Consider the following 14,452-nt stretch of genomic DNA (forward strand, 5'->3'; position numbering starts at 1 on the left):
CTAACCTAACCTAACCTAACCAAACCGAACCGAACCGAACCGAACCTAAGTTAACCTAACCTAACCTAACCTAACCTAACCTAACCTAACCTATCCTAACCTAACCTAACCTAACCTAACCTAACCTAACCTAACTTAACCTAACCTAACTTAACCTAACCTAACCTAACCTAACCGAACCTATCCTAACCCAACCTAATCTAACCTAACCTAACTGAACCTAACCTAACCTAACCTAACCTAACCTAACCTAACCTAACCTAACCTAACCTAACCTAACCTAACCTAACTCAAATACACTAAAATCACTGTAACCATGATATTCACAAAACTCTATGACCACCTAACACACACACACACACACACACACACCTCACTTTACTTTGAACACCTTCAAAACACTCTCATACATCATTTGAGACCACCTTTTCTCAATATCTCTCATCCACAACCTTTATCATCTCACTACAGAACAACCCCAAGATTACTTCGAACACTCTCATAAATCATTTGAATACTCACATAAACACATTTGAACATTTCCAAACAACACTGAAGCACTTCCAAAATATCATTTTGATTACTCCCAAATAAGATTTATCATCTCTAATTTATCTACACTTACACATTTCATTAAATTACAACACATCCACCATACTACTCCCTCAGTCTCCAGACTTTACAACATTAACACAAAAACTAACTCAGACACTTATGACATGAGACATTACCATATCTAACACACTGACTAACTTTGAACCAACTCTGAACACCACTGATCTTCTTCAAAAAATACTCTGCACATCATTTGAACACCTTCAAAAAACACCATCAAACACCTCCGAATACTCCCAAAACACTACCGATTGCTACCAAATCACCGTCAAAATCACCAGAAACTAAGTTTAACATCACCATCCAACATCCTTTTTATAGAAATCCCCTCAAATCACTATAACCAAGAACTCCCTCCCCATTTGGCACATAAAAAAAAGCATGAACACAAACCTAATACGCAAACACTTAGTACATGATCACCATCAACTGAAAACATATCTTGTACACACACACATAATCTAAGACAACCACCAACTACAATCACCCATGTTCACTTACCTCAAAAATCACTAATATCACAGAAAACACTCATTTTTATAAACATTTCACACACAAAAAAAATCATATTTGACAATATCTAAGCGCACTCACCTCACTACCACCAACACACGATGTCACACCTCACAGGACCTACGAGCTCACCTCCAGTGACGTCACACTCCCATTGTGTTACTTGGTGGTTGGTAACATCACACCCAACCCACCTTGTTTCAACCTGTTGTACCCACATTATCTAAGAACACTATATTCAAGACGATTACCAGATTTTATGACCCCACCAGCAAGATCACAGAAAACACACATTTTTTTATAATTATTCACACAAAAATCACGATCACCAATTCCATATCACCCACATCTTATACATTTCAATCACAAATTTAAGACATGAGACATACACACCAAATCTAAGACATTCACCTCCAACTAAGACATACACATCTTAACTAAGAGATACACCAAAAACCTATACTTGACATATTGCGGTATGAATATTCATACCGCATTTATGTTGCATATCACATTTCCTCATCCACATCATCCCTAAAACATCCTTCCTTATTCATTCCGTATATCTCCTAGAGTTGTTTTAACCCCGACGGGCCCATCACGACGTAGGAGCCAGAGAAACCATCACCACTCCAACACCACCTACTACACCTACACTCTGGCTCCTATGTCGTAATGGGCCCGTCGGGGTATTATCGAGAAAAACTTTGATCCAAGGAGATGGAGTCTTTGTATTATCGAGAAAAGCTTGATCCAAGGAGATGGAGACTTTGATTTCGAGAAAAACTTGATCCGAGGAATTGGAGTCTTTGTATTATCGAGAAAACTTGATCCAAGGAGATGGAAACTTTGACTTCGAGAAAAATTTGATCCGAGGAATTGGAGTCTTTGATATCGAGAAAAACTTGATCCGAGAAGATGGAGTCTTGGTATTATCGAGAAAAAAAACTTGATCCAAGGAGATCATAAGAAAATGAAATTGGGATGGGGGTGAAAGTGGGAGGGGCAATCCAAAAAACTTGATTCGAGGAGAGCATAAGAAATTAAAAAAAAAATTGAAAAAAATCGAAAAAAATTTCGGGGCGCGGGGGCGATCCGGACGACGCTGCAGAAGGCGCAGCAGAAGGCGCGGGCGGGGCGCGAGGGGCGCGGGCGGGGCGCGAGGGCACAGCGGGGCCAGTGGGTCAGCGCGACGGGCGGGGGGGGCACGGGGGGCGCGGGGGGGACGCCGGTGAGGGGTCGTGGGCGGGGGTCGTGGGCGGGGTTAAGGTCATTAGCACATAGGTGTGAAAAAGGTCATTAGCACATAGGTGTGAAAAAGGTCATTAGCACATAGGTGTGAAAAAGGGAGCCACTCAGGAAAAGGAGCCACTCTGTAGAAGGCCTTTTCAGGAGGAGCCATACTGTGGGAGCCATACTGTAGAAATCAACACTACTTATATGTATATATATATATATATATATATATATATATATATATATATATATATATATATATATATATATATACATATATATATATTATTTTAGTGGAAAAATTTATTAATATGCAATTTAATATAGAGAGATAGAGATAGATAGATATATATATAGATAGGTAGATAGATAGATAGAGATAGATAGATATATATATATATATATATATATATATATATATATATATATATATATATATATATATATATATATATATATATATATATATATATATATAGAGAGAGAGAGAGAGAGAGAGAGAGAGAGAGAGAGAGGGAGAGAGAGAGAGAGAGAGAACAGAGGAATAATGCAAGACTGGTGTAACTAAAGAGGGACAAAAGTCACAATCACTTCCCAAAAGTTTCACTCTCTCTTTTGCAGAGTTTTGGCTTTCTAACTTCAGGCAGGGAAGCCAACAAGAGGAGAAATAGATCGCCACAAAGAGGAGGGGGTAAAGAAAACGGGGGATAAGGGGTAAAGAGGAAGAGTAACAAGGGAGAGAGGAGACATAGAGAGATTTAATAATTCAAGAAAAAAAAAGCGTTAATGTGTGTGTGTGTGAAAGAGAGAGAAAGTGTGTGTGTGCGTGTGTGTGTGTGTGTGTGTGTGTGTGTGTGTGTGTGTGTGTGTGTGTGTGTGTGTGTGTGTGTGTGTGTGTGAGTGTGTGTGTGTGTATGGAGGGGGTCGGGGCTTAACACTGGAGGCTCTATCATAAATATATTAAGGTATCATAGGAAGGTATCGTCTAGCGCACATTTCTTCAGACTCAACACTCCAGCACTTGTTTTACTGTACTAAGCTACAAGACCAGAGTGGAAGGAGATATTTAATGACAGGAGGAGGAAGAGGAAGAGAAGGAGGAGGACAAGGAGAAGAAAAAGAAATATATAATAAAATATCTACAACAATAATAATAACAACAATAATAATAATAGCAGGAGAAATCAAAATATACGTAATAGAGAAAGGTAAATACGAGAGAGAGAGAGAGAGAGAGAGAGAGAGAGAGAGAGAGAGAGAGAGAGAGCTTGAAGCTCCACTTACCTACGACTGCCCTGAAGGAGGAGGCACGCTTCCTGCAGGGTATGGGCTCCAGTGTGGGCATGCCCGTGGCACTGGTGGTGGTGGTCCAGGTAGAGGTACTCATGCGACGCAGCAGGCTGGGTGCCACGCTCCGACGACCACTCCGCTGTTCAACGTACAAGGTGAAGTTAGTACCAGATACCAGGTACTTGGTACTCATATTTTTTCCTGAGTTTACCAGTAGTAGCAACCCCCCTTCCCCCCCTCCCCCCTCCCCCCTCCCCTCCCCTCCCCCGCGTCGAGGGTGTCATCTCAACGACTGGATAAAGGTAGGCAATCAGGTTTGATCCGAAGAAGGGGAGGGATAGCTACAGTTCCTTGAATCAAGAGCCCTTCAGCAACATCAAGACCCCTCTACATATTTAAGTATGATGTTCAGTATAACCTTTAAATAATAATGATAATTTAATAATAATAAAATAATAATAACTATAATTTAATTATTAAAATTTAATAATAATAATAATAATAATAATAATAATAATAATAATAATAATAATAATAATAATAATAATAATAATAATTTAAAAACGTCCAATACAATTATCCAGATATAATACGCTATCTGTTAACTATAATTTTTAGTTCAACTGATTATAAGTTTATTTAATTACAAGCACACAATGTTCTACGTAACTAGTCTTTCCTATGACCATCTTGTAATAGGAAATATTTTCTTCCTCAGGGAAGACGCAGAAGCTCCAGTGGCGGGTCATCATGTAACTAAGACCCGCGTCAGGTAACACTTGTCCTGTTTCCCTGACCATTCTTATCCAACCGAACCATCGTGGTATAAAATCGCAATTATTTTGAAGATTTGATAGCTTAGTTTTTTCTGGTTTAACTTGTTAGATATATATATATATATATATATATATATATATATATATATATATATATATATATATATATATATATATATATATATATATATATATATATATATATATATATATATACATATACATATACATATACAAAGGATGGGGTCCACCTCTGGTGTAAATTGTGGGACCCATAGCCTCGGAGAAGTGGATAAAAAGGCTTCAAGGAAGAATATTTGGATTTCTTCCTGAAGCCGTTTGAATACTCCACTTCCCCTACCACCCCATCTTTTAAACTATTTTTTTTTACCAATAGGAATATTTTATTACATAATATGGCACAGAAGATTTAAGAGATACATTGTTAATATAAAGGTGGCATATACGGTACATGTTGTTACGTGTGTATCACCGATTATAAGGCGAAAATCTCATCCAGCTCCTCAGAGCTGGGGCGTGTGCCCAAAATGCAGCAGGCATTACCCCTTTGAACAGCCGCACTGAGCCGCTGGAACAGAAAACTAGCCGCCCTGGGATCCCTAGTTACCCTGATGAGTCTTTTTCCCAGTTCCTTAAGGAAATTAGATGCACTCTTTCCCCATGAGCCAAGGGTCTCTGAGCCTATGGGAACAAACATATAATGATGGGCAAGTTCCCCATATTTTCTAGACTTTTGGGACTCCCTGAAGCTGGCAGCTGCCCCTCCTTCCTCCCTGGTGTATTGGAGATAGGTATCAGCCAAGGTAGATGCACATGTATAGTCCCACACCACCTGCTTCCCATCTGTCCAGGCTTGAAGGGTGATACCATCTGGACGCTTCTGGCTGCCATCAGATCTGCATAGTTGGGGTGGCTCCCTTACTGCTGGGCATCCAGCTGTTGTGAGGCTCCTCTTGATAATGTTATTAACCTCCTCATGTCTTGCAATCTTTCCCTCGGATTTACGGAACACAAGACCATGGTACCCGAATCGGTCTGCTGCTTCACTGCCACAAATACACCTGTGTTCGGCGAGAATAGGGGCGGCAAGTCGAAGGGCAACACCTATGCGGATGGTCTGTGGGTCGAGGCGTGTGCCAAGGATGGAGTTGGGAACAGCCAACAGAAAGTCCCCAGCATGAGGGGCTCTCACTGCCAGGAGGCGGGCTCTATCCTTCCCTGACACACTCTGAAGCATTGTTGAGGCAATATTTTCCACTATTGGACCATCCCAGTGCGATTGTTTGTAGTTGTTGGGGGGAGCAGGTCTGGTTTCAGAGCCCGTTAGATTATCCCAGATCATTGCTCCGTCAATGAATTTTTGGTCCTGGACTCCAATCTTGTCCCTAAGATGTTCAGGGAGAATCGCTGCTACAAGCTCTCTGGATGCAATACACGAGGGCAGAAAAGCAGGTAACGCAATCTGTGATGACTTGCGGACACCAATGCCTCCTAGTCTGACTGGAAGTGTAGCTTGGTTCCACTACCCGTCTTCTAGAGTAAGGTTAAGTACTTTCGTAAAAATCTGGCTCAGAATACTGTCATATTCGTGTAGTATAGGGTTATCATATGAAGGTGCACATCTTAGGAAATATGTCAACCTGGGCAGACTCAAGCACTTTGTGAGAAGGTACAAGGCATCGTGGGTGTCCAGATTCCCTATTCGTTGTTCCATTCTCCTTAACTCTTCCAATTTCTTCCTGAGAATTGTGTCAATGGCATTGCTTCCCAGAGGTGCTCCTAGCAAGACACTATTTGTGGGGGCAATGACTGCTGCTCCTGGTAGTTTTGATCTCACTGCATTTATCGCTTGTTGACTGACTGAGATGATTTCACATTTGGATGGATTCAGGATGAGACCCATTTCCTGTCCCCGTGTCATTACCTGTGTAAGGTCATGTAGGAGGGACTCCTTTGTACCTGCTAGTGTGCCATCATCTAGGAACCAGATGTTTAGCTCGCTGGTCAGTCTGACTGTGATTTCCCTAACTGCTATACAGAAGAGAAATGGTGCAAGAGGATCTCCTTGTTGGACACCCTCCGATGATGTGATTTCATGCTCTCCAAAGAGAAGCATTGATTCCTTGCTATACCCGGCTGAAACAAAAGGGAAGAGACCAGGGAAATGTTCTTGTACTGATGCTAATACCACGTCTCTTTTCAGGAGATTGAACGCATTCTTGAAATCTAATTTTACCACTGCATTGTCCTCAGGCAGGTTGCTGATATACGCCCTTGTTGCATGAACCGCTGCTTCACTTCCTTGAGAGACCCCAAAGCCAAGCTGGTTTGGTTGAAGCATCATGGCTGCCTGTGCACGAATACTTCGGACAGCAGCTTTGGACACGAGGCGGCGTAACGTGTTGCCTACTGCAATTGGCCGAATTCCTCCATCCTTCTTTTTAAGTGCACAAAGTGTTGCACCAAAAAAGAAAGGTCTAATTTCATCAGGCATATATATATATATTTCATCAGCATATATATATATATATATATATATATATATATATATATATATATATATATATATATATATATATATATATATGTCGTGCCGAATATGTAAAACTGGTCAATTAGCAAGAACTCATTTAAAATTAAGTCTTTTCTAAAATTTTCTCTTATACGTTTAAAGATATATTTTTTTCATCAATGTTGATGTAAAAATTTATATTTTGCACCAAAAGAATCTTAGAAAACTTACCTAACCTTATTATAACAAGCGTAATTTATTTTAGCCTAACCCAACTAAATTTATTTTAGATTTGTTTACAATAATTTAATACTAAACACAGTGTAATGTATTTTTTTTCGTTAGATTCAGAATGATTTTGGCGAAATTATTGCATACACAAATTTTCACTTGTCCTATATGGCAAGATGAATGTTGCTATTTAAGCCAAGATCGCAAGTTCTGCCTATTCGGCACGACATATATATATATATATATATATATATATATATATATATATATATATATATATATATATATATATATATATATATATATATATATATATATATATATATATATATATATATATATATATATATATATATATATATATATATATATATATATATATATATATATATATATACATACATATATATATATATATATATATATATATATATATATATATATATATATATATATATATATATATATATATATATATATATATATATATTACAACACTTGTTAAGATATATATGTTTATATCGTCTCTATAATTCCTAGCAGATGTTTGATTCCATTCTTAAATATGTTACAGTAACTTACACTCACTGATGTATAAGTGAACGATGAGAGAGAGAGAGAGAGAGAGAGAGAGAGAGAGAACAGACATAATTAGAAAATAATGATAGGATTCTTTGTTGCCTCAGATGTTGCCATGGCAACCGTGAGAGAAGGTCCTGGAGGAAGGAGTATCAAGTAGAAGGAGAAGCTATGATAATGAAGGGAGATAGAGATGGAGGGATGTAGTGGGTGGTGAGATATAGCTGGAATGGTGGATGATTATGAGATGGAGTGAATATAACACTATCATCACTATCATAACTACCACAACAACCCTGGTATAACTACCACAACACCACTGGTATAACTACCACAACACCACTGGTATAACTACCACAACACCACTGGTATAACTACCACAACAACCCTGGTATAACTACCACAACACCACTGGTATAACTACCACAACACCACTGGTATAACTACCACAACACCACTGGTATAACTACCACAACAACCCTGGTATAACTACCACAACAACCAGTATAACTACACAACAACCAGTATAACTACCACAACAACCAGTATAACTACCACAACAACCAGTATAACTACCACAACAACCAGTATAACTACCACAACAACCAGTATAACTACCACAACAACCAGTATAACTACCACAACAACCAGTATAACTACCACAACAACCAGTATAACTACCACAACAACCTGTATAACTACCACAACAACCAGTATAACTACCACAACAACCGGTATAACTACCACAACAACCGGTATAACTACCACAACAACCGGTATAACTACCACAACAACCGGTATAACTACCACAACAACCGGTATAACTACCACAACAACCGGTATAACTACCACAACAACCAGTATAACTACCACAACAACCAGTATAACTACCACAACAACCCTGGTATAACTACCACAACAACCCTGGTATAACTACCACAACACCACTGGTATAACTACCACAACAACCCTGGTATAACTACCACAACAACCCTGGTATAACTACCACAACAACCCTGGTATAACTACCACAACAACCCTGGTATAACTACCACAACACCCCTGGTATAACTACCACAACAACCCTGGTATAACTACCACAACAACCAGTATAACTACCACAACAACCAGTATAACTACCACAACAACCAGTATAACTACCACAACAACCAGTATAACTACCACAACAACCAGTATAACTACCACTACCTAAACCCATCCTCACCCCATCCCCTACCTAACCCTCTCTCACCCCTACCATCTCCCTCCCCCCCCTCCCCACAGTCTTCCTACACCCCATGAATGGCTGATTGTTCAATCCAGGATGAACAATATGCGTGTCTTTGTTCATCCTTGGGGGAAAATAAGAATGAAGCGGAACCATCCGAATTTAAGAAATCAGTTTAATCAGGACGAAGCGCTAAACCCGTAGGAGGTTAAAAGAACTCCTGGGGACACAATCAGGGAATGATGAGTCCGGTATCTTAGATCAAGAGCCCTCGCCGGCATCAAGGAATCTCCCACGGGGGAAAATAACCGGATGAGTAAATAATAGTAATCATAATCATAATAATAATAATAATAATAATAGGGTATTAATGTAGTTCATATATATATATATATATATATATATATATATATATATATATATATATATATATATATATATATATATATATATATATATATATATATATATATATTTATACATATATATATACATGTCTATATATATATTTATACATATATATATACATGTCATACCGAATAGGTAAAACTTGCGATTGTGGCTTAAATAGCAAAGCTCATTTTGCCGAATAACGCAAGCGAAAATTTGTGTATGCAGTAATTTCGCAAAAATCCTTCTGAATCTAACGAAAAAAAAAATACATTTTATTGTGTTTGTTTATTATTAAATTATTGTACTTATCTAAAATATATTTAGTTGGATTAGGCTAAGTTAAACTGTGCTTGTTATAATAAGGTTAGGTAAGTTTTCTAAGGTTCTTTTGGTACAAAAACATTATTTTTCATATTAACAAATGAAAAATATATATGAGAAATTTTTAGAAAGGACTTAATTTTAAATGAGTTCTTGCTAACTGACCAGTTTTTATATATATATATATATATATATATATATATATATATATATATATATATATATATATATATATGCAATAAGATCACAGTAAACAGGTGATTTTAAAATATGCAAAACACCCACTGTGAAAGAGTAGTGAAATTCCAAGCGCTTTCGTGACTACTCACATTATCAAGGAACTATGAAAGTAATACATCAAAGGAAGGCAATTAAAGGGCTTAGACTACACCTCACAGTCAACCCCCACAACAAAGAAACACCTGACGCGCGACAATGCCGGACTCATAAGAAAAGAGGAACACTGCAGTAGGTCCGCTGGTCCAACTAGACAGGTCCTCACGTCATCCCACTAACTAAATATTCTACCCAAGAAATAAGGCTTATTATTTGTCCAATGTATTATTAAATGCTAACCAAATTTTATTAATTATAAATGAGCCTAATTTATATAAACCTAAGGAAATATTCATATTATTTTCAAAACTGCTTTTTATGAAACAAGATTCAATGATTTTAACATGGTTAGTTTTGATGTTACTTCCTTGTTTACGAAAGTTCCTGTTGATGATTTATTAAGTTTCTTATCTGAAGAACTCGTTAACTATGATTTACCATTGCCAGTTCCTACTATCATTAAACTTATTAAACTTTGGGTTGTTGATGCAAAATTTGTATTTAATGATAAGTTTTACACTCAGAAGTTTGGTATGGCAATGGGAAATCCTCTTTCACCTGTTCTTAGTAACCTATAAATGGAATTTTTTGAAACAAGATTGCTTAACACAATCCTCCCTAATAGAGCTAAATGGTTCAGATATATTGATGATATTTTGTGTCTTATGCCCAAAAATGTAGATATACACCATTTCCTTGGAAAATTAAATAGCTTAGCCCATTCTATAAACTTTACTGTTGAGTTTGAAGAAAATAACTCATTGCCTTTTCTTGATGTTTTAATTATTAAGAGTAATAATGAATTTGTTTTCTCATCAATGTTTTTGAGAGCTTTACGTATTTGTAGTCCAGAGTTCATAGATGAAGAAATATCCAAAATTTATGAAATAGCTATTGATCTGAAATACCCGAGAAATGTAATTGATAAATCCTTCAAAATTGCTAGAAATACTTTTTTACAACCCAAAAAGGGACAACCAACCTTATTCATCTAAAAATATGTTGGTTCTCCCTTACCATGAAAACTTGGTTGATATGCCTTCTCTTCTTAAGACTTTTAATATTAAAGTTGTATTTAAAAATCTTGATACAGTAAAAAAACTTTTGATAAAGAATTCCTCCCAAAATGCTGACGTATGTGTCTCTAAGATTCCTTGTAAAATTTGCGATAAAGTTTATTACGGTCAAACTGGTAAAAATCTCGAACTTAGATTAAAACAACATAAATATAGCATTAGAACTGGACAAGATTCCAATGCTCTATTTATTCATGTAAGAGATTTTAACCATCCAATTGATTTTCAAAAAGTTGAGAAAGTAGTATCAAGTAAGTCCATGGTCGACAGGAATATAATTGAATCTTGTTTCATAAAAAGCAGTTTTGAAAATAATATGAATATTTCCTTAGGTTTATATAAATTAGACTCATTTACAATTAATAAAATTTGGTTAGAGTTTAATAATACAATGGACAAATAATAAACCTTATTTCTTGAGTAGAATATTTTGTTAGTGGGATGTCGTGAGGACCTGCCTAGTTGGACCAGCGGACCTACTGCAGTGTTCCTCTTTTCTTATGAGTCCGGCATTGTCGCGCGTCAGGTGTTTCTTTGTTGTGAGGGTTGACTGTGAGGTGTAGTCTAAGCCCTTTAATTGCCTTCCTTTGATGTATTACTTTCATAGTTCCTTGACAATGTGAGTAGTCACGAAAGCGCTTGAAATTTCACTACTCTTTCACAGTGGTTGTTTTGCATATATATATATATATATATATATATATATATATATATATATATATATATATATATATATATATATATATATATATATATATATATATATATATATATATATATATATATAGTATATAAAAACTCATTACGAAAGGAATAGAGGAAAGAAAGAGAGAAAGAGAGAGAGAAAGAGAGAGAGAGAGAGAGAGAGAGGAGGTGCATTTCCTTCTTAAATCACTTGACCAAGAAAAGGCTGTGGGCCCAGACAAGTTGAGCCCAAGATTGTTGAGAAGATGTGCAGACCAGCTAGCAGCACCTCTAACTCGCATCTTTCAGCACTGCCTAGTACAGTGTAAATGGCCCTCTCTATGGAAAGAGGCAAATGTAGTCCCTGTTCACAAAAAGAAGAGCAGAGCAGAAATCAGAAACTACAGACCAGTGTCACTCCTGTCAATCACTGGTAAGATCCTTGAGACAATAATCTCAAGACAAATGACAGATTTTTTTGACTACCACTCACTACTTTGTGATCGTCAATATGGCTTCAGGAAAGGTTACTCTGCTGCTGATCTGTTGTTAAACCTCTCCACTAAGTGGCACCAGTCACTGGATGAATCCAAAGTCAGCTGTGTGGTAGCACTGGACATTGCTGGGCTTTGACTGTGAGGTGTAGTCTACGCTAGCCCTTTAATTGCCTTCCTCAATTCAGCAAGGCATCCTATGTATTACTGTTATTTCATAGACCTTCTTCATCTTCCCAGACATATGACTGAGTAGTCACGCTACATCAATCACCAAAGCGCTTGTAAATTTCACTACTCTTTAGGCACAGTGGTTGTGGGAGGATTTGCTGGAGAAGAAGTTGATATATTTGACTCCAAACTAACCATGAAGAACCATGTTGTAAATCTTGCAAACAAGGCAGCCAGGAAGCTTACAGCACTTCGCCGTATCTCGCATCTGCTTGACAGTAGGGGTTGCAAGATTCTGTTACGAGGCACAAGTACGCTCACACCTTGAGTATGCTCCACTTTCTTGGTTTGCCTGCCCCCCCCCCCTCTCATCTGCGACTGCTTGACAGAGTAGAGAACAGAGCAAGACGTCTCATCTCTCGCCTGGACCCATATATCTGTATAGTATGTGGGTGGCCTTATATGTACAAAAATTGTCTCACTTGGATCCACGAAAGGAATAGAGGAAAGAAAGAGAGAAAGATTCGTACAGCATAATGATGTCAACCGAGATAAAGTCAGTTGATCAAATGAAAATGCTGGCCCACAGATGGGCTCCAACTTCATCCTGTTCCCTACTTGTATGTCTCATAACAATAAAAATGCTTTCAAATGAGCTGATGTAGGTAACAGCTCTTAGCTTGCTAATAAAGTTAGGAATCCTTAACCTGTAATATAGCTGTCAATAAAGCTAGGGATCCTTAACCTTGTCAAACCCGTGTGTAAAAAAAAAAAAAAAAAAAAACAGAGAGAGAGAGAGAGAGAGGAGTGAGAGAGAGGAGTGAGAGAGAGAGAGAGAGAGAGAGAGAGAGAGAGAGAGAGAGAGAGAGAGAGAGAGAGAGAGAGAGAGAGAGAGAGAGAGAGAGAGAGAGAGCTCTCCCATCTCCACCTACCCTATGCACTGAAGGTTTCTCTCCCGTGTAGGGGTTCTCTTCTGTGTCTGACCCGGAGGCGTAAGCGTCCTGGGAAAGGTGGAAGTAGGGGGTGGGTCTGTGTCCCCTGGGAGAGGGGGCAGTGTGGGCGGGTGCCAGGAGCAGGTGCAGTGCCTGGAGACCAGACACCACGGCCGGGGGCAGGTGTGGGTCTTGCAGCATGTCTGCTACCAAGCCATGGGCCTCGGAGAGCAACGCACCGTCCACGCTGGTAGGTCCAGCAGCGCCACACGACTGTCAACACAAAAATCAAGAATTAGAAATACACCCATGCCCACTTAAGTGATGATTTTGTCTCCCTGTCCAACTTCTATTTTTTGTTTAAATAATGGTATACACTACAGTAGCGGCAAGTGTATAAGACATACAATATATATATATATATATATATATATATATATATATATATATATATATATATATATATATATATATATATATATATATATATATATATATATATATATATATATATATATATATATATATATATATATTTATTTATTTATTTCCTATATATTTCGCCTATACAGTAGGCTTCTCCAGTCTCATGGTATAAAAATCTTGGTAATAGATACCGACAAATTGGTTTAAAAAAACATGTAACCAACCATTATGATATATTATTCACAAATGTTTTGGTTCTGGAACCTTGATCAAGGTCCCAGAACTGAAACTTTTCTAATAAATATATCCTAGTGTTTCTTCAGTCGATTCAGAGGAGGTAAGAGACTCGGTGGAGGAGGTAGAGAGGATGTGATCATCAACCTTAAAGAAACATTCTTGAGAAGTGTTCACTTGCACAGTCTTGAACAATGTTATGCTGAAGCAAGAACATGGAATATTTCTTCAAGGTTGATGGACTGATTCATGTTATAATTATCTCACCACTGCTTCTACTGCCTCCGTATTTTAGCCACCTCTGTGTGTGACTGAAGACGCCTGCTTTGTAGGCGAAACGTTTCGGAAATGAAAACATCTGTTGTACATAATCTTACTCATCTG

The 14,452-nt window shown here is 37.7% G+C and overlaps 1 protein-coding gene across 1 annotated transcript in view; it reads right to left on the reverse strand.

Annotated features, from left to right (window-relative positions):
* The window catches only part of LOC128688594 (cGMP-inhibited 3',5'-cyclic phosphodiesterase 3A), a 102,087-nt gene that overhangs the window by 83,042 nt on the left and 4,593 nt on the right, over positions 1 to 14,452 (reverse strand). Inside the window, exons 2-3 of the mRNA XM_070084759.1 lie at positions 13,409 to 13,681; positions 3,649 to 3,793 (exon numbers count right to left, since the gene is read on the reverse strand). Coding sequence (XP_069940860.1) covers positions 3,649 to 3,793; positions 13,409 to 13,681 — 418 coding nt within the window. The remainder of the gene's footprint in view (positions 1 to 3,648; positions 3,794 to 13,408; positions 13,682 to 14,452) is intronic.

This window comes from Cherax quadricarinatus, chromosome 13 (assembly GCF_038502225.1).
Source record: "Cherax quadricarinatus isolate ZL_2023a chromosome 13, ASM3850222v1, whole genome shotgun sequence".
NCBI lineage: Eukaryota > Metazoa > Arthropoda > Malacostraca > Decapoda > Parastacidae > Cherax > Cherax quadricarinatus.